Consider the following 22,130-nt stretch of genomic DNA (forward strand, 5'->3'; position numbering starts at 1 on the left):
GCCTGTGGGAGTTTGCATGGAGCTTCCTCGAGACCACCTGAACCACCATGGGCGCCCTAAGCATCATGGGACGGAGAGCTACCGACTGCAGAACCACAACTTTTGGCCAAAAGATAATGAAAAAACAAACATTATTTTATGATAAAAGATTGTCCTAGCATTCAATATCCTGTCTATAAATTCCAACAAACGAGCAGAAAAGCATGTAAATATAAAGTTTTCCAAAAATAAGCAATGGCATGCTCTCCTATTGGCCAAGTATTGCAGACAACAAAAGCAGATATTTAGTGCTTAACAGGCGCTTTTTTAAAAAGAAATGTTTTTGAAAAAAATTTTGTCACTTCAACACTTTGAGAGGTTTTGAATGGCACTTCAGAAACCAAAAGACCTTTTATTGGCATCGTGTGCTGTTGCGTTTTCGCTACTATGGCTTTTGCGCCAAAGTTGTCTGCATTGTGAACGGAACGTCTCAGTAGTGCCACTTTCTGTTCCTGAAGAAAACCGACTGTCCCGCACCAAGTAGCTCATCGCCACATGATGCTTTGAGCGCCTATGGTGGCTGAGGTGCAGCACTGCCAGCTTTCCCTCTTGTTAATATATTGTAAGAAACTCTATGGTTATTTCATATTGTTACTGATGCACAATGTTGCTCGGTGGTGTTAAGAATGGTGGAAGTGCTTATTATTCAGCTTTCTTTTTGTTGCACTACAGACTACTTTGTATCTTCGCTGAAGCCAGTTTTCACTTCCCAAAGTTGCACCTGTGTTGTGAGAGAAGCAGTCTGAGGATTGCTTTGTAATTGAAACCACCTGATGTCTTCCATCTATGCAGGCGAAATAATGGCAGATGCACACTATGGAAACTTGGAAGCTGAGGAGGAAGTTTTAATCTGTGCAGTAAACAGGGAAAAATGAAATTCACAGCTTTAGTGGAAACCCCCCGTGCTGTTTTAGAACAGACAAGTGGTGGTCCTCAACATCAATTTTTTGTTCTTGGTAAAAGTCTTCTGTGGCTCTTTCTTGCTATGTTTGTGCTTGTCTTGCAGAAAGAGACATATTTCCCACCACTTAATCGAAACCAGAGATGTCTACATTGAAAATGGCTCCGCGATCACCATTTTGAGGTGAACGGTTGCGTAGCCAAGCCTTTGGGATGCAAGACCAAAAACGATGTCGATGCACACGTTTATGCTTGTGAAATTGGCCGGTGATGGCAACGTGTGTACTTCGTGTACTCTTATTAGCTTATGCCTCATTAGTGTGTGCCATCGTTGTCAGTATTCGCTGCACCACCTGCCACACGCCTCTGTTGGCAGAGTGGAAAGGTGGACACTCCCCTTCATAGGGGAGAGGCGGGAAAGAGGATGAGAGACGACGGTCGGCTTTGGTGTCCACCTCATTTGCAGCAAGTGTTTGGTTCAAAACCCCCTGCCGCACAAGGATGGGTACAAGCGTCCCCTGGCACGTCGTCCAGCTTTCTTAGGGGTGTGCGCTTGGAAGAGGCTCTGCAAACCCTGCTGCACCCTTTCGGGGCCAAACTCAGTTTCAAACACATTAGCTTGCAAAGGTGGTTTGTGTTACTAAGTTCAAGCTTGTACGTTCTAACCAGCGTGCCTGAAGAGATATACGGGTTAACTGTCACTGCTGTAAGTGATCTTAGGAAACAAGGTCACTTCACAAATATTACGTTGGGGCAACCTAAAAAGAATGAAAAAGCCCCTGTCTGCGCCAATGTCACTTCACAGTAATACTGCAGTCCCAAGCAAGTCCCCATTCACCTCCAGCTGTTGGACTTCGTGAGAAAAAAAAAAAACTGAAAAGTTCTTTGGCATCATACCGCAGCTAAAGCTCGAACATACGTGTCATAATCGTCCTCTTATTTTTTGGCCTTTTCTAGCTTTCATATCAAAATTCCTTATCAGTGAAAGGAGCATCTTTGTGGTTAGAATAGTCTGTCCATGCAAGCCAACTTCAGATCGTCCTTAGTGTCGCTTTAAGAGTGGCAGACAAGTGAGTGAAGTGATGAGGCCAGGAAATTTGTTGGCCTCACTTGGGTGCTGCTGGTGGTAAGTTTTTTCTCACAGTGGCAGTACCTTGGCTGGTAACTGTGATGACAATGGAAGTGCAGTATGTTGGAGCCATAGTTGAACCATATCTGTACAGTCCTGGCCATAATATTACGGAACACACTTTGGCAAACACACTCTTCTCGCACCTTGCATAGTGAAAAGTAGGAATTGCTCCATACACGTTGGCACATGCTGCTGGTGCGCTCATGAATGAACCCAAGAAACTATATCTTCTCTACAGAATGTGTGAGAAATTTTTTAACGCCAAAGAACGCTCCGTAATATTCTGGCGGCACTCTTGCATCTAGTGGAGCTAACCAAATGGATCCCTAATGATTTTGTAGCTTGTGGAACATGCATGTATGCATATAGATAGCTAGGCTGATGCAATTGAGCTGTTGCTAAGCTTGTGATGTGTCGTCTTCCTTTCAAAAGCACTACAGTTGTGCCTCATTAATATGGACACTTTGGTTCCCCAGCAAAACAGTCCATAAAGCAAGTCGCGTGAGTAAAGAATTGTGCTGAAAAAAAAAAAAATGTTTGTAGAAAACACTTCATGATTGAGATATGGTTCTGTGCATACTGATCGGCAGTGAAGGGGAATAGAGCAATTATTGACAGCTCGAAGCGCATTATCGTAGTATCCAGTATCTTTTAAACAATGTCGTGGTTGCGTGATGGCGCTTTATGGCATGTTGACATATCTCCTACTGCTTCAGTTACTATGATTTTCCCCATCCCACAAACTACTTCTACATATATATGTACTCAGTCAGCCCTCAATGTAGCACTAGCCACAGAGAGCGTTTTCTTCAAAGCAATTTATGCAATATGAATAATAATAATAATTGGTTTTTGGGAGAAGGAAATGGCGCAGTATCTGTCTCATATATCGTTGGACGCCTGAACCGTGCGGTGCCGTAAGGGAAGGGATAAAGGAGGGAGTGAAGGAAGAAAGGTGCCGTAGTGGAGGGCTCCGGAATAATTTTGACCACCTGGGGATCTTAACGTGCACTGACATCGCACAGCACATGGCTGCCTTAGCGTTTTGTCTCCATAAAAACTGAGCCGCCGCGGTCGGGTTTGAACCCGGAAACTCTGGATCAGCAGCCGAGCGCCCTAACCACTGAGCCACCGCGGCGGGTTTATGCAATATGACAAATGGCGATTCGCTTCGACCAGCCACCTTGGCAGTGTCATTGTAAAGCATGGAACCGCAAAAACATGCAAATACGAATTTGTACATTTATGGATTTATAAGTGACGTCACCAACCAATCACTAATTGGGTATATATATTGGTGACGTCCCCAATCAATCACCAATTCAGTACACTAATGATGTCACCAATTAATCACCAGTTGGGTTGCTATATCGATTTACTATGGTGGCCGCCATCTTGAATTCCTCGGACTTGGAAATTTCACTCCACAGGGAGGTGGTAGCAGACCCCAAGAAATTGAGAAACGTGATGAATAAGAGTTAACACTCTTAAAATAGGCTATCACTCTGGCATTTGCACTTCTGCACTGATTTTGTTGGAGCCCTGCAGTAAAAATACGAAAAGTAATTTCTGGCTGGGCAGTCGAGGTTTGTTGTCGTTGTTCATTTTAAAGGACTATAGGCACCTAATATTATTGCTCGTTTTCTTCTGTCAAACAATGCGTTAGACATTAGAATACATGTATCACCAGGTGGTACTTGCCTTAAACCGCTATATAATTCATAATTGAATTTCTTCTCTCACGCTGTTTCGGTTTCATCAACTAAATGACGACTGTGACATCAAGTTGATGTTTTGGTCACGTGATCCACTAGAAAAACTAATATAACCACTGATATGTAGTTTCAATTCGCTACAACATTTAATCCAGCCTTTTCCAAGACCTGGAATGACAAAAAATGTCCCGTTAGCGATTATATTAGTTTTTCTAGTGGATCACGTGACCAGAACGTCAACTTGACATCACAGTCGTTCAGTCGATGAAACCGAAATAGCGTCAAGAACAAATTCAATTACAAATTATTTAGCTGTCTTACATAAATACCACAGGGTGCTCCATGTATACGAATGTCTAACGCATCATTTGAAAGAAGCAAACACGCAAGCAAAGGTTTTTTGTGTATAGCCCTTAATGTGACCGAATTACATAGGCCCAAATGGGCTTTGTACATCTTTACCTTGTTCATTGTTCAGACAGCGAGTTTCCATATTAAGGCAAAAACCTTTAATGGCTCATAATCGCGGCCACGACCCTGTCCGTTCCAGCCGTTACGCTCTTCAGCAACTCAATAAGAAAAAAAAATATATGTGCACAATGGGATCCGAACCACCATCCTTCCGTTCTGCAGCCGAGCGTGCTAACAACTACGCTACTTCCTGCCAATGCATATGTAGTTCTCCTTGTTTAGGACGCTGAAGCCTGTTTGCGGAAAGGCATCGAACCAGACGGATGCCTCCCAAATGCCCTCCAGTGTCTCCAGCATTTAAGTTTCACAAACAATTGTGTACTTAATCAACATCTTAACCACACATCAGTGACACAAGCAGGAACACCGCGCTAAAGGCTTTCACCTCACCACACTTTAGGTCAACAAGTTTTGTGACGAGGCGTAAATACATTGAAAAAGTTTGGCCCCCCAAAAATTAATGATAATTTAAGTCGTCCATATCAACATGAGTCATATTAATGGGACACAACTGTACTGTCATACTGATATCATCAAGTCGCTGATTTGTCAAAATCTAGTTTTGTTGGGAGTGGTACTCATGCCAGAAAGAAACAGGAGCTCAACATGAAGACGGATGGTCAAGACATTTCAAGGCTTCCACAGGGAAACCTTGTACAGTTAAAAAGTTATTTCTCAGAAGAGGGACTGTAGTTTAGTTCAGGCAAATGCAACTGAAATAAACAATTGTAATTGTTTTTTTTTTTAAAGAAAGAAAATGGCACAGTAACTGTCTCACATATCTGGGTGCGTTGTAAGAGAAGGGATAAAGAAGGGAGCGAAAGAAGAAACAAAGAAAGGTGCTGTAGTGGAGGTCTCCGGAATAATTCGACCACCTGGGGATCTTTAACGTGCACTGACATCGCACAGCACACGGACACCTTTTGCGTTTCGCCTCTATTGAAACGCGGCTACCACGGTCGGGTTCAAACCCGGGTACACTGGCTTCGTAGATGAGCGCCTTAACCACTAAGCCACCGCGGCGTGTGCCACTGCCATTGCAACAACAGGATTTTGCTTCCAGCTTCTCCAAGTGTACGTGGTCAAGCTGCTACTAGCCACCATTGCTGTGTTTTAACAGAACATACACATAATCACCAGTGCAAAGGACAGACACTACTTCTAGATATCATTTTATTAACATGCTTCAAGTTTTAAAAAAAATCAATGTGCAGCAGAACTGTGTGTACATTCACAATTTGCCACACCAATGACCCGCATACAGAAAGTAATCTACATTTATCCTCACTCATGCCTTTCAGAAAATTTTTCTTCCATGCCGCCACTTTGCTCACACTTAAGTTTTGCACAAAGATCGCGTGGCTTGTTCATGCGGTATATGCAGAAAACTGCCACTTATACAAGAGCAGCCCTCAAAAGAGCGAGTTCAATCAATCAGGTAGAGAGGTATTGCTGTTGAACAGAAGAGAACAACCCTCACAGGGACCAGCAGTGAGTTTTCTTATTAGTGCAAAAGCATTCATGTGCTCATCAACACCGACCAAGAATCTTATCATCTTTGGATGTTTGGATCTTGTGCCGTTGCCTAGTAACAGAGACGCCACATCAGGTTAGGTTAAAAAAGAAATCACATCAGCATCCACGAATAGGAGTTGAATCCACGACGGCACGAACAGATCAGCTTCAAAGGATGCTGCGCAAGAGCACCACAGCCGAACATGCCTCGTGTTAAACTGCAGCACACTCTCGCGCCGTGCACTGCACATCGTTGTTTTCATCAACTTCCATCGGCAGCACGAACAGACCGATCAGAGCTTAACCACAGTCCAACATTGTCGCCAGATGTACCGACGACCCAACAAAGCAAAACCATGAGCCAATCAGGCTAAAGACAAGCTTTTGCATGTCTATTCGGTTTAACTTAGCTAGAACCCTACCAATTTTTTTCACTTCTCAGAAAACGTCAACATCAGTTCACTATGCTACCTGTGAACTCACATTTCTAGTGGCTGGTCTTGCAGGCAGTGGCAGCTTTCCCTTTTGGCTAAGCAAACTGGGCAAGAGATGGTGTGTGTACATTTACTCTTCGACAACCACCTCAATGCAGCCATACAGCTACAAAGAAAAGCTACACAGCTTCCTTAGAAACTTCGCAGTTGAAGAAAAATTTGTCCCAGTCCACGAGCCTCGAGCCCGAGACCACCGCTTGTCTGGGGCAGTTGCTTTACTGACTAAGCTAACCAAGATGGCTAACAGATGGCAAGGCTGGGCTGAAATGACCAACAGCTCAAAGCAGGAGCGGTGTTAGTCGAATGTCTAGTAGCATCCCCCAAGGTGGAGCAACTTTCAAAAAAAGGAGTACCGTTAAGTGCAGCCATTGGCTACAAGGCGGGCAAGCACCAACGTCAAAAGCATAACTATCTACATGAAATTGGAGCAAATAAATGAGTGGCAGACGATAAAGACTTTTTGAAAGTTGTTGAGATAAACATGTGAATTGCTATACAGTTCAGATTGAGAAAGCCAGTGGAGGCTCGCAAAGCTTCCTGACTTGAGGCACTTTCAGTTGGGTAGTTGAACCTTGCGCATGAACAGGCACACCCAGTCCCGCATAACCTTATTCCGAAGCACAGTTCATGAGAATAAGTGTGAATGCCTTGAGTGAACAGTCGCGGTGATGAAGGCCGACGTGCTGACCCTACAATATGCAGTGAAAGCAAGGGCAAAGTCAGGATCTGTCAGTAACAAGCTGTGCCAAGAAGTCTGTGTGCCACTCAGTGTTGTGCAGCGAGCGACGAGCCTCTGCATACGGTTCTTGCAGCAGGGCACGGACTTGCTGCGCCTCGTGACGAAGCAGAGTGGTCAGTTGGGCCTGCACAGTAGGTGAACAGATGCGTGTCGCGCCCTCTCTGGCACCTGGAAGATGCCGCCACAGCCACTGCTCGAACAATGACAGCTGCTCTTCATCCCTGAAAGACATTTATAAGGTACAGGGGATGTTGTGGAAGGCTGATAAGTGCAGTGCTCTAGGGCATTTAAAGGAATATAACACCAAATTTTTGCTTTCATGTTTTCTTCTTTCAAATGATGCGTTAGACATTCGTATACATGCAGCACCCAGTGGTATTTGTGTACGACCGCTAAATAGTTTATAATTGAATTTCTTCTTGACGCTGTTTCGGTTTCAGTTTCATCGACAGAATGACGACTGTGACAATAAGTTGATGTTTTGATCACGTGATCCACTAGAAAAACTGTCATATAATCGCTGACGGGACATTTTTTGTCATTCCAGGTCTTGGAAGAGGCTGGATTATGGGGGGATGTGGCATTCGGGATCAACTTTCCTATTTCTTCATGGATTCTGATAAAAATTGGCAGAGTTACTGGTAATGCTTCTGTGATATCACCATAAAATTTTCAAACTGATATCTCAACAACTTTCTAATTAAAGAATTTTCCTCCTTTTCACCTTGTACCAGGCTTGAGCGACTTACAAAATAAGATAGAAGACTTGTTCAAAGTGCGTTGCATTCCAAAACGAATGGATGAGGTCGTGGCATTCTTAGATTGTTTTATTTACAATGTAAAAGTTTTTACTTTTCATGCTTTATAAGCAGACTGCACAACAGGCATCTAGACTGTGAACAACTAGTCGAATCAGTAAGTCAGCAAACAGTGTGCCGGAAAACCAAGAGTGTCACGACCTGAACCATTTTTTCAAGGAATGCAGCAAAAAAACCCCTATCAAGATAGCCCCAGCGGTCATGAAGAAATCAGCGAAACAATCAGAGCAGGTGACAAAAAAAAAAACAGTTTTGAGAAAATGGCTTCTGAAGTTGCACCTTTTATTTCACTCATCAAGAGGCACCAGGGTTATAGTCTTTTGTGTCCTTTTTACCACGGGGGTTCTTGGATGCCTTGCCTCGAGATTGAAGTGCTTTTGCTGCCTTTCTTTTCCACAAGACGTCCTTTTCCACTGCTCTGCAAAGAGCATATTGGCCAGTTTGCAGCCAAAGTGTTGCAAAGTACTCTGTGTAAGCACGGCGGGTCCCTGCATTGTACTTGCAAACTGCTTCGTTGACAGCCATCTCTGTTGCAATCAAAGATGCATTTTTACCTTTTGGCAGCAGTGACCAAATCCCTGAATGAAGGCTTTCAGCAGCATTTTGGGTTTTTTTTCTCAAGACAATGGCTGAGGAGCTGGACATCAGATAGCCGCTGATAAACAGGCAGTAATGCATTTGCGACATGCCTTGCAAGCTGGTACTTGTGGGAGGGCAGAGGTTTGCCCTCTGCTTCTGCAGCCTGGTGTTGGCACCAACTCTGCGGTCCTTGGGGGGCAAAGTTTGTGATGTGGGTGTTCATTGGTAGATGTTATGTGGTAAAAAGTTGCCATCACAGCTTTCTGCATCTCCTCAATGTTGTCGTGATCATGAGTGAACAGGGCCTTGGCATATTAATTTTTCAACTTCTTAATTAAAACCTGAGTGAGGCCACCTTTCCCGCCAATAGGCCGACCCTTTTTGCTTTTTGTGATAAGAGCACGCAGGGCTGTGCCTATCCTTTTCTTGACGTCGTTCACACAGTCCTCCTTTGTGAAGGGGATAAAACCGTATGTCTCATCTTCGCAGAGTGCCAAGGTTCTACTGTCCCCATCACAAGCAATGTTTGTGTATCGCAAACCACGCTTTTGAAAGGACCTTCTAAATAGGAGTAAGGCCGCTTCAACTTCCATTCTGCCAGATTTAACATCCGTGTTTTTTTGGCAGATGTGGGATGCTTTCCACTCTTGATAATCGTCATCTCCTTCTTTGGGGCCCTACGTGCATCCGTGGCACTGATTTAAAAGTACGCCACAGTCGAGCACCAGTCCCGTGTAAAACTCAATGACAGTACCAACACCTATGTGGGATGTGTGGCCACGTTTCAACCACGTCCCATCATAGACAACTGTAATATTATTATTAAAGGTAGGGTCCATCTCGCTGCAAACAGTGCGCACAGCTGCCGCATCATCAGAAAAAACATTGGCAACAGCTGTCTCACTGGCCGGTCAGAATTCAGATTTCAAATGCTTTTGAAATGTCTTGTGGTGTAACCCTCTGTGAGAGACATTCATTATCAACCAGAAATTGTTGAAAGCTGATGCCCCTTTGCCAATGCTTTTTACAGCTTGTATAGCCCTCAAGTTAACATCAGAAATTCTACAGCCTTCTTTCCGCGGTGATGACCACTCCTTTGTGACAGTACCGCAGAAAGCGCATGTTAGCTCCAATATTGCTGCCAACCCAAACCTTGTTCCCAGCTGAACCGAAAGTCCTGGTAGAGAGCACTGCTGGTACTTGGCATTTACGAGAAGTGCGTATAGGGCCGTGACATGTGCAACAAACTCGTCCGTTTGTTCTGTACTAGCAAGCGCCTCCCCGTCACCCGTCAGTTCCATTTTCCGCGCGGTCGCGGGCATGGAACTCAGCTTTGCTTGCACTTCCGCGGCGGCTTCCTGCGATGCTTCCGTCGACACAAAACGTGGCTCCAGCAGGTGCAGCTGAATGGTGCGCCCAGTGCTCGTGGACGGCGTGGCGTCGTCGCATGAAGTGCGTTGCCGAGAGTAGGGTGGATAGACTGGGGAGGTGTGAAGTGAAGATATCGGCGTTTTCCTTCGGCCGTGCGTGACCCCTCTGCGCACCGATGCCACCAGGGGGAATGCGGCGCTGCAGCTAGCAGCGCGGTAAGCTCAGCCGCGTCGGCCTTGCACACGCCGTTGCAGTTTTACTCAGTTCAGTTCGTTTCGTCGCCTGTATTGGAGTGTCAATAGCAGCGTTTTTTTATGCGAGGGTGAGATGCCTTCAACAGAGCAAGTGGCTGCGGAAAAAGTGGAAGTGGCTGTAGGCCATCACAGCTATGCTGAGCGACACAGCGATTCACGGCTGATATATTACATTGCAGGCTATGTAGTTAAGGGTGTTTTGACAACTCATTTTGAAGCCTGCAGAAGCTCCAGGGACTCCGGAACAGGAAGGGGGGGGGGGGGGGGGCGGTTGCCCCCCGGCATTTCTCCAGAGTGGGCAGCGCCCCCTCCCCCAAGTCTCCAACTTCTGGCACTCATCAGATTTCTGACAAACAGTTCAATTTCAGGACGTTATAAATGTAAAGCACAGTGAGGCTGAGCTTGTTCGCTTCATACCCAGCCTTAAAACGTTTAATATCAGTAACCTAAACCAATCATGTCCCAGCAGAAATGGTTAACTGACTGAGCTCTGTTCATGAGCATGATTACTAGCATTGAAAAAGTATGAAAAAACTTTTAATGCAGTCGATCACTTCTCATCTGTACATTTTTATATATTGTGGGGACCTGCCCTGCAGCCCCCTGAGTTTGCTTTCCCGCGAGGCACCGTGCAGCTGCGGTCTCACCTCGAGGCTGAGCGCATTCCCTTGTGAGTTACCTTAACTGGCAAGAGAGGGCGCCAGCATCGCTGCGCGGAGACTGCCAAAGCCCGCGCGCGGGAGAGGGGGCAGGGGGGCTTGGGCTGGGATCATCGGCGCGAGCGGACGCGTCGCTCGCGGCTCCGCTCTACGCCGGCGGGGCGAGGAAGCGAGCTGAAGTCTCCTTGCGGCTGCGCGCACATAACCCGTTTCGGGTCTTTGTTGTGGTCACGGTCGTTGTCGGAGCGGTAGTTAGGATGGAAAGTTGGGCTAGTTGGGTTACGTACATTTTTAAGGAAAAAATACAGCGCGAACATAGACGACGGACGAAGAAGAGGTGCATAACACTCAGTAGTTAGGCCTGAGGCTTTTCGGACCTACCTGCACCACGTTAAAAGAGACATGACCACCGGACCGTGTCATTGAGAGGGGGCGCACTTTGCTGCCCGCCCGTTTTTTTTTGTAACCTCGCACGAACTGAACAGTCTTGTTCAACTCAAGAAAGGGCTTTGTTCACTCGAACTTTGCGTTTGCACAGCCGCCGACACGTTTTGCTAGCGAGTTAGGCATTGTGTCACGAGGCCCTTGCGGATGCCGTTTCCCCTCCCGTGACCTACGTTAAAGGCACGCCGAGAGCGCTTCGGCAGTTTTGCAGATCCGGTGGAGCCACCCAGGCTTGCTGTCCGGTGCACATCGTCTCGCTGCTGCGACGGAGCGGCCTGTATCCTGTTCGCCGCATCCATTCGGGGCAGCTGTGGCGAGACCAGTCAGCAGTCACCTCCGGCTGCTGCTGCCCTGGCGACTACTGCAGGATCCTGGCCTGCAGTTTTCCCACCGGCCTTCGATTCGCGGGCCTGCGGACACGGTAGTCCGCGGGCCATGCGAGTCGTCCCAGCGGAGACCTTCACGCCGCCTTCGGAATACCGCGGAAGTCTGCGTACACGCTGCTGGCGTGACCTCCGCTGCAAGACGTGCCTCAAGGACATGAAGACCAGGAGATTCCTCCATAGCATGTACTTTCAGGCGCGTGGGTCTATTTAAGGTTGGGGGGATGTGGGGACCTGCCCTGCAGCCCCCTGAGTTTGCTTTCCCGCGAGGCACCGTGCAGCGGCGGTCTCACTCTCACCTCGAGGCTGAGCGCATTCCCTTGTGAGTTACATTAACTGGCAAGAGAGGGCGCCAGCATTGCTGCGCGGAGACTGCCAAAGCCCGCGCGCGGGAGGGGGCTTCGGCTGGGATCGTCGGCCTGAGCAGACGCGTCACTCGCGGCTCCGCTCTTCGCCGGCGGGGCGAGAAAGCGACGGGGAGACAGGCTCCCGTACTCGTCCCGTCCGGCCTTCGGAGTATATATCCCTTGCCCTAGCGTGGGCGAACATTCGCTCGGAACCTTGCTGGTGAGTCGGACGACCTCGATTCATTAGCGTACCTTTTTGCTAGCTGGCGTTGTTGTTTCTGTAGCAATAAATGCCTGTTTGTGTCAGCCAATGTGTCGTTCCTTTGTTCCCTCAGAGCAAGGCCCGCCGTGGTCGGCGAGCGCTCGGTAGCGTACGCCATCACGAGGTGGGGTCCGGGCGGCTTTGAACCGTGTCAGCCGTGATTGAGTGGGGAGAACGTACTTATCTCCCCAAATCAACCCCACAATATATGTAAAGTTAGCCATTTCAATTCAGGTTTTATATGCATTACAAATATACTTTTGAACAGTGAAATATGATATTAACAAAAACGAAATAAAATAATTAAACATTTAAATAAAAGATGGAGTAAACATACAAACAACTAAACAACTCGAAGACCTGCCCACCACTCGAAAAAAAACTTCTGGAGTCCCAGCAGAGCAGCATGTCTCTGTGACAAAGGCAACATACCCAAACAACTTCCAGCTGAGGCAATTATAACGAGTTGGACCTTGGGGGGCCTTTTACATTCGTCAGTCTCATTTTACGATCTTGTCAACGTCCTGGAAAACAAACTTGCGTTCAGCCGAACGCTCTTGCATGCCGAAGCTGCGGCAGGGATTCTACAGCTAGTCAATTGGTGATGTGCCAAAAATGGGTTGTTCTGAGCATTCTGTTGCGCTGACAGCATCAGGTGTACGTTTTTATTGCCTTACAAGCATTCAGTTCTCGCTTAAGGGTATGAGGATAGTGAGAAGAAACGAAAAACACGGAAACCTTGTGTGTTGTAGATCAAATTCTGCAAAAGTTCCCGCCAGGTGAAAATTTGTTAATAGGATTCTGCTTTCTAATGGTTTCATCTGGTCCCAGAAGGAAGCCGTAGATCTGGTTTGCTGCTGGTTGAAATGGTCCCTGTAGGGCACCCAGTGGTGTTTTGCTTGGATCTACTGGTCCCAGAAGGAAGCCTTCTGGTTTTGAGCTGGGGTCTGCTGGTCCCAGAAGGGAGCCAATTCTGGTTTGCTGCTTGTTGAAATGAGGCCTTCAGTTGTAAATCAACAATTTCATGGCCAGATGTGTTGCTTCACTGTCTAGAATCGTCGGAGATTGCTTACAGCTTACATGAGCGTCAAGATGGCATACATGCTACAGGCTCGCAAGCGGCGACAAAAACTGGTTTGTGTGTTGGGGCGGAGCACGGCTACTGATCCGGAGTTCCCGGGTTCAAACCCGACCGCGCAGCTGCGTTTTTATGGAGGCAAAACTCTAAGGCGCCTGTGTGCTGTGTGATGTCAGTGCACGTTAAAGATCCCCAGGTGGTCGAAATTATTGCGGATCCCTCCACTACGGCATATCTTTCTTCCTTTCTTCTTTCACTCCCTCCTTTATCCCTTCCCTTACGTGTACAATGATATATGAGACAGACACTGCGCCATTTCCTTTCCTCCAAAACCAATTATTATTATTCTTCTTATTATTATTATAGCCACCTTACCGAGAGATTGGGGCTTGAAAAACGCAGTTTTTTCGCGACTTGGAAGAAGTTTTTCGCCACCCCTGATCATCAAAACAATGATTTGGTGTACTTCTTGACAGTTTTCGATGATGAAAATTTGTAATTACACAAAATATGACTTGTAAAAGCAGAAAATAAATATTTCAAAAAATCGCTTTTTTTGACCATTTTTTGAGAGCCCCCTTAAATGTCGTATTGAATTAAAACGACACATCAGTGATTATATTACAGCTTTTCTAGTGGAACACGTGACCAAAACACCAACTTGAGGTCACAGTTGTCGTTCGGCCGATGAAACCGAAACAGCATGAGAGAAGAAATTCAACTATAAATTATTTAGCAGTTGTAGGCAAATACCACCCGGTAATCCATGTATTCTAATGTCTAACGCATCGTTTGAAAGAAGAAAAAGTGCAATAAAATTAGGTGTCTATAGTCTTTTAAAGCACAAAGCACAACCCTTTGTTTGTCAAGCATAGCTCTGCTCTGGTTTTTCACAAAGCCATGCAGAAATATATCGGCAAACAAAGCTCTTGTGCTCCCAGGAACGAAGGCCAAAGGAAACCCAATTCCATATCGTCAGGGTATGGAATTACTACAAGTGACTGTTGCTCCTTACTTTTTCTATATATATATATATTTTTATGGACAACTGAAAGCTTTCTATCACAGCAGAGCACTCGCAATCTGAACTCTGCGGCATGTTACTGCTCTTCTAGTTATATGAAGACAGCAATCCACACAAAGTACCGCCACTCATTTTTGTTGTCTTCTTCCTCCGTCATTGTCTTGTTTGCACACTTTAACAATAAGCCACCACCCGTAACATGCCATTTCAATCACCAGCTACTTTAGCCATGAAGGCACTGCACCTTGCCAGGGGGTGCAGTGCCACCCCCAACTGTGATTTATTTTCCATACAGAAGGGTGAAATTCTGAGTTTTATTTACTCCTCATCCCACAGATGTCAAGTGCATGAACTATGTTCCTGCCAACATCACTTTGAGAACTCTCATCTGTTCTATCATAGCTTCCAAGTTACTTTCGAGCTCACTTAGAACCCTTCTTTTTTGCTGTTTGCCATCCTGTTTGCGTTTATGCTCTAATCTGAGCTCTTGGTCTACTGTATCTTACTGCTGCTCCCATCCGCATGCATGCGCACTTGCAGCCATGCAAACACTGCAGAGTAAAAGACAGGTACGCACTGTCCACGAAGACAGAGCGCTCCCTCGGGGAGCAACTCTGCACTGGCCTGGAAGAGGGGTGAGGCACCATCGCAGCAGATGTACAGTCCACCGTGCACTCGAGTCAGGCCCTCCAGGGAGGACAGCTTCCAGGGGGCCACAGTTGGGGCAGCAAAGTGGTGGCTGTGCTGTGCCGCAGTCAGAGACCAGAGGGCGGGTCGCGGGGGCAGCCGACCCTGTTTGGGCCAGGGCAGCCGCTCCAGGTCGATTTCACACTGGTGTCTCAACAGGGAGCCCCCAAGAACGCACACAACCATGGGGTTAACTGCTCCGCTCGGAAGGCGACAGCTGGCACCAATTACCAGTGCACCCTCTGCAAGGGACATCCTCACGCCGAATGTGACTCCGGGGCTGACCACGAGCACGGTGGCAGGCTTTTCCCTGCATGTGGTGTGGCAGCACATCTGTAGGTCTGATCATCAGTGTGCTTGCAGTACAACATGACGCAAAACAGTGCTTCCAGTGCAGAAGCAGTGCTCCCCTTTCCTGTCATGCTTCTTTAAGCATGCAATGATTATATACAGGCTCAGTCAGGTTTAAGACAAGCTTTTGCAAAGTTGTGCATACTTGCACTAGCATTACTGCAGAATCTTACAATACATGGTTTGGAAACGATCAACAAGCAATAAAAAAAACGGGAGGCCATGCACCAATATGTGACATGGGAGACAAACTTTTGCCTCACAACTACACAACCAATTTGCAACTCCCTGAGCAAATGCCTGCCTGTAACGTGCCTGTAATGTGTGCCTCAGGAGAGTTATACTACTCCTCACATTGCCCATGGTGCATGTCAAAAAAAGAGAAAATTCTCAAACATTGCAATCAGAAAGACCACAGTTATTACGGTTGACTGTAGTGTCTACTAGATGACCCTGAAGAGACGACACTCTATTAAACGAAACTGGTTTATTCAGTACATAAACATTTTTACAAGCTTGGACTCAGTGCTCTGCCATGTATTGTTTCGTCTCACTAAACCCATGCAGAAATGCCAACAACTGTATGGCCCCAAAGTAAGTGCTGCTTTGGGCAGTTGCCATGTGCGCCCCAAATTACATTCGATGACAAAACTCACATGGAAGATGGCCAGCTGAATCGATAACCCAGCAGAAGACGACGGCCCCAGATGTGAGCCCAGGAATCGAGTAGCTTTGCCTCTGCCACCATCTGCACAGCCTGTTGAGGTTCCTCTGCCGGTCGCTGATCCAATGGAAGCACTGGCAGCAATGACATGCCTCCAGTCGAACTGTTATCAGCATCTGCTGGCAGTCGAGTTGTTTCATGCAAGAGTGCCTCGGCCTGTTCCCGTGCTCTTCTCAGCTTCTCAAGCGCAGCCTGGCTGGCCTGCACATCAGGCCTGCCCTGTTATCTATAGAAGGAAAGCCGGACAGGGCCTCCACCAACATGATAGGCATAAGTCTTTTGGCATACCACCTGACAGGCCCACCTTTTAATGGATGGTCAATGAGAAATCTTGTTCAGGCTACAAGCAGGGCACTGAGTCATTTCCATTTCTGAAGCAGGCAACATATTTTTAGCAGTACAGCTCTGTTCTCTTCATAATAAATTATATGTACACTTGTGCTCCCTTCACGTTCTTTGTGTGTGCAGTTGGCTATGTGATAACGAATGGCCGACTTGCCCAAAAACATTGCCCGCTTATAAAGCTGAAAAAACAACAGTAAAATTTTACACCTGTAAGCTTACACATATAGTGGCAGCTGATTTTACCTTGTGCTGTTCCAAAGGCTGGTCAGCGAGAGTACTGACCTACTTTCAGGTTTACCCATGCACATACAGATGCGCTTTTTAGCAGTGTTCCCAAAAAATTCACAGATCACTGATAACATAAGAACAAAACTAATGCCTGTAGATTTCTTCGGATAAGTTTTTGACATAAACGTATGATATAATGAATAGCAAAGGTACAACAAAGAAATAATGGTTGGTTTATGGGGGGTTTACCATCCCAAAGCGACTCAGGCTATGAGGGACACCGTAGAGAAGGGCTCCGGATAATTTCGACCACCTAGAGTTCTTCAACGTGCACTGACATCGCACAGTACACGGGCCTCTAGAATTTTGCCTCCATCGAAAATCGACCGCCGCAGCCGGGATTGAACCCATGTCTTTCGGGCCAGCAGCCGAGCGCCATAACCCCTGAACCACTGCAGTGGCCCTACAAAGCAATGAGAATTACAGGTGAGCAACTTTATATTTATGCTGACGTTGCTTACTTCAAACAAAAATTGCAGTTTTAATTCAAATGAACAAAATTCTGTTGCTGCTCATAAGCAGAAAATAAGCAGAGAGGGATTCTATAAAAAAATATGCCCAAGTTGGTGACAGCATAAAAATGACTGAGGACAGCATGCAGGCTGCTCATTCTACATGTAAAATGGAGTTCTTAAAAAAAAATTATTTCAATGCATTCAGCAAGCAGTTATCAGAATTTCTCTTATTATGCAAGCATGTTTAAATCGTTAGAAAAAACATACTCAAGAAATGCATAAGCAAGGCATTACAAATCATCACTGCTGTCAAGCCTTTGCTTCTGTAGGTGGAAAAGGAGTGTATGCGTTTCCTTGAAAAGTACTGAGCACTACCACTGATACAAGTTCAGAAGCAATAGTACTTGTATTTAGGTCTGAAAGTGACCCTTACGAGAGGTCACTTGTCAGCAGTGTTGGCGGTAACGCGTTACAAGTAATGGCGTTACCGATAACGCATTACTTTTTTTGGTAACTTAGTAACGTACTCGTTACTATTTCGGAAGCTTAAGCCCAGTTTTTTATTACTCTTTTTGGACACTACGTAAATCAGTGTTTCAAAAACCATTACATGATTGTGGTCTGGAGAACATTTCACTAAAATAACAAGCCCTAAGCAAGCAGACGATGTTTTCTCCTCATCTGCTGCCGCAGGGGTGATGCACCCAGTTGTCTGCTCCGAATGAACATAGTCTGACCAGCAACATGCACATTTTTGAAGACCACTCCACATATTACTTGGCCAACGGCAGAGCAGCAAGCTGCCACATGAATGGCGGGATGGCACTCCACAAGTGCACTCTGCATGGCAACCATGTTGGTTGAATCCTCCTACTCCTACTAAAAAAGGCAAGAGCTGGGACGTTTAATGCAATTTAATAGAGAAGCTGGCCATACAGGATAAGAATTCGAAGTTTCTAAGAATGCTCAGAGCATGTAGATCGAGTTCCCATAACAATAAGATGAACTGAAGAACCCTCTTAGTGCACCTTTAATGCTCAGATGCTAAGAAACGAAACTACAAATCCAAGAAGTAGCATCCAATTCCCATCTTCCTTGCAAAAATACAAAGTTCCTATCCTAGTTTTAAAATCTGCAGTGTCACCATGATCATCACCATCATCCCAGCCTCCTCTACTTAAAGACAACGGCACCTCCCTCTGATGGTTAATTAGTCCTGTCTACCACCTCCTGTAGCCATCCTATTCTGGCAAATTCCACAACCCCACAGGCGTACTAATTTGGGTTGGTTGGAATCGCTCGAATTAGTATGACAGAACTCCTGAAGACAACAACACGATGGGGCTTATGTTTTCCTCACTTATTGTCTTCTATGGCATTTCTCATCAATTTTTCCAAATCTCAATCGACCGGTGCACAGCTTCTGTGGTGGCTATAATATGAGTGTAGTCCTCACCGGTTTAGCATAATGCTCGAGCCTGAGGGAGCCGTGGCACCAGTACCTTATCTAATCACACTTTTGCTTTTCAAGCGGGTTTCGTCTATGGAGGCTAGGTAGCAGTGCGATAAGTTTAAAAACGAACATATACTTTTGTTGGGCAATGACACATACTCTTTTCTACAGTAGACATCAATCCTTTTTAGCAAATTTCAGGCTACATTAGAAATGTATCCATACCTAAAAATAAACTGACTTTGCTTCAAAAACTTTTGAAATGTAACTGTGTGCGCTACTGTGCCTTTCCCGTCTTCAGAAACTTTTCCTCCAAGCGTGCTTGTCATGCAGCTCCACTACCAGCATCCTCCACGCATGTGCTTCTTTCAGTGAAATGGGTCTACTCACTGCCTATCTGCCATTCTCGACTACATTTTCTTGTTACCTCAAGAGACCATCAATTATCTGTTGTCCACATGCCGTGCCCTGCCCATTTCTTTCTCTTGGTTTCAGTTATATTATCCTTACTTTTTGTTTGTTCTTTAATATGTGCAGCTAGCTTTCTTTCTGTCTCTTAACATCATCCCTACAATCTGTGTGAAATCTGAAACATGAATGTGCCAAATCATGGCTTCAGTATCCACGCAAAGAAGTGATAACGGCACATCATCTTTCTTATCTCCTTGGCTGTTTTATGGCCCACCTGAACATGTACGGAATCACTTTTGATAAAATGGCAGTGGCTATTTGGTTTCCAAGGAATGTAAATTACAAACCCATTTCATGCATTCGGCTTTGTACTAGCTGTACTAGCCTTTTTATTCATAACTTCCAAGAGTGTGTTGCACCTGTTAAGACTGCTGGTCAAATGCTCTAAACAAGGTCTCTTTCAGAAGGACTCTGGCTTGGACTAACTGGTGCACACTTAGGAAGTACAAAAGTAGACACCTAATTTTATTGCATGTTTTCTTCTTTAAAATGATGCATTAGGCATTAGAATACATGGATCACCACGTGGTATTTGCCTATGACTGATAAATAATTTGTAATTGAATTTCTTCTCTCATATTGTTTCTGTTTCAGTGTGACGTACAGTTGAACTTTAGATCATGTGAGACATAAAAAAACTGAAATATAAACGCTGATATGTAGATTTAACTCACTGCTGCACTTAAACCAGCCTGCTTCAAGAGCTACAATTACAACAAACAATGTATCAGCAGTTACATTGCCGTTTTTTGTGCCTCATGTGACCTAAAGTTCAACTAAACGTCGCAGCCATCCTTCAGATGATAAAACTGAAACCAAAACATTGTCGAGAAGAAATTAAATTATAAATTATTTAGCGGTCGTAAGCGAATACCACGGTGTTCTTCATGTATATTAATGTCTAATGCATTGCTTGAAAGAAGAAAACACGCAAGCAAAGATTTGGTGACTATAGCCCTTTAACATGGTCCAAAATGCACATGAACATAGAAAGATATGTGCAAGCAAGAGTCCTCAGCACTGTTCTGTGCTTGTGTTTCTCCAAGCCATGGCCTCTGTTTAAAACTTGGCTATTTGCATCATCCTAAATGACCCACTCTGAATTTCAAGCTTTCAACTATTTTTCAAAACCGAACACCACTCCAGTCTAAAAGCCCTTCCATGCAGAGGCCACTCACGCCTGAGTGATGCTGCAGAAGGTCCACAAGAATCTTCGATGCCTGGCCACTGCCCTTTGTGGCTTCCTCCTCTCGTTTGTTGTGCGTCGCAGACTGGCTTGGCTGCAGGCAGCGAACGCGGCCACTTGCTGGCTCCCAGGACACGACCTGCTCACTGCCCGCACACAGCAAGTCCCCGCAAGAAATCTCTGGACCGGCCTCTATGTAGTCCCCAACCTGGAAGCAAGCACGTGAACACTGCCGGCTGAGGCTGAGAGACAGCCGAGAACCAATCACTTGGGAAACAATGCAAGAAAGGCACTGAGCAAAGGAAATCAACAGCGAGCATTTAATTTTTTTTAATGCGTTAGCATTAGAACCCCTAATAGTGCAGAAAACTGTGCAGCGTTGGCAGCATGTGAAGCCTAAGGGAGAGGAGGCAAAGTGGAGAGAGGAAGATCGGGTGAGCCTGTGGGAGGTGACGGGTGGCCAGAGGAAACTGTTGGCTGCCAATCACAGTCAAGCACTAGGAAGAGTGGTGAGGGTGCCCAGTGTGGCAAACTGCGATGGCTGGATTGGACAGGGCGAGTGGAGTGGGGTACAGCACGTTATACGGTTATTGATGGACTGGATCACGCCACTCGCCATCATCAAAGGGGACCATGATGCTGACCCATACTCTGCGACATGAATCGCACTGATCATCTGTGACTCTTTTTTTCACCATTCCTGCATGCTATCCACTTGCATTACTTTTCGGAAGCAATTGTAATGTAATGTCATACATTATTAGAGTGGTAATTGGTAATGTAATTTAATTACATTCATGCAGTTTTTGAAAAGTAACTAGCAGTATAATTAAATTCCTCTTCAAAATTAATTTTGCCATATATGCAACAGGACTAGCAAACTTGACTGCATGGCTCTAACAGGTATATTCATAATATAAACACTTTCTCTACTCATGCCGAGCTGGCAAGCATACACATAGGAGTTCACTTATACTGCATGTTGTGAACTTTTGACACAACCATGTGTCATGCAGTCAGTCACTAGATAAACTGCATTAACAGCAAACAAGGTTCACAAGAAAGGTAAGGTGGAACTTGGCTTTTTGCCAACCTGCTCGCAGTGCCCCACCTGGAAATGCTTGTTTGAATCCTGACGAATCACTGCTGCACCACCAGAGCAGGACCACACCAGCACAAAGTCCAAACTGCCACAAAAGGAGCTTCCCTGAACCCGCGAAATGTCCTGAAATGGCAGCTGACACCGAAACCGGGGACAGCCAGACTCAACCACCAAAACTGAGCCAGATGCGGTGCACGCCACAGTGGTGTTGTCTCGGAACACAGTGCTCAGACGACTCAGGGATGCCACTGATTCACCAATGGGCCTTGCTGGAAGCACAACCACACAGGCAGTCAAATGGGAGCTTTCATGCAGGGAGCCTAAGAACAGTCCAGCAGCCAGCCTTGTCGTGTGAGTGCCTGAGGCCGCAATGAAGCATGCACCTTTCTCTAGTGCTAGCACGCACAGGAGGACCCAGCACTGCTGGCAGGGTTCTTCAGACATAAGCACCTGGCAGCTGGTGCCAGAGAGGATGGATTGAGCTGATTCGTCTTCAGCCAGGTCTGCCACGGCTTGAGAGGTGTCCACTGCAAGTGTACGGGTTCACTTAGATGTGGAGAAGATAGAAAAGCACAAAAAAAATAAATGCCCTCAACTGATCTTCGACTCATGTGACATATGAAGGAGATAGACTTTTCGATTTAAACAGAGAAAAAAAAAGGGAAAGATAAAAGAATGCCGAATTCACGTTTCAAAATTCAGTTTGAACCGAATGCAAGCTATAGCTTGGCTGCTGAGTACGAGTTACACTCAAGCAAAGTTGAAAATTAACTAAGTAGGGAAGCCAGATGCAACAGTGGTGTTCTTGGATAAGCAGTGCAGTTGTGCGATTTGAGGTTGTGCT

The 22,130-nt window shown here is 45.9% G+C and overlaps 1 protein-coding gene across 2 annotated transcripts in view; it reads right to left on the reverse strand.

Moving 5' to 3' along the window:
• Positions 1-5,414: 5,414 nt before the first annotated feature.
• Positions 5,415-22,130, reverse strand: part of LOC144110666 (uncharacterized) — a 45,978-nt gene continuing 29,262 nt past the window's right edge. For both annotated transcript variants that reach the window (XM_077643722.1, XM_077643723.1), the window contains 5 exons: positions 21,296-21,813; positions 20,177-20,392; positions 15,919-16,187; positions 14,802-15,221; positions 5,415-7,226 (listed from right to left, as the gene is read on the reverse strand). In XM_077643722.1, coding sequence (XP_077499848.1) covers positions 6,986-7,226; positions 14,802-15,221; positions 15,919-16,187; positions 20,177-20,392; positions 21,296-21,813 — 1,664 coding nt within the window. In that variant the 3' untranslated portion in view covers positions 5,415-6,985. The remainder of the gene's footprint in view (positions 7,227-14,801; positions 15,222-15,918; positions 16,188-20,176; positions 20,393-21,295; positions 21,814-22,130) is intronic.

The sequence above is a fragment of the Amblyomma americanum genome, chromosome 11, assembly GCF_052857255.1.
Source record: "Amblyomma americanum isolate KBUSLIRL-KWMA chromosome 11, ASM5285725v1, whole genome shotgun sequence".
Classification (NCBI taxonomy): domain Eukaryota; kingdom Metazoa; phylum Arthropoda; class Arachnida; order Ixodida; family Ixodidae; genus Amblyomma; species Amblyomma americanum.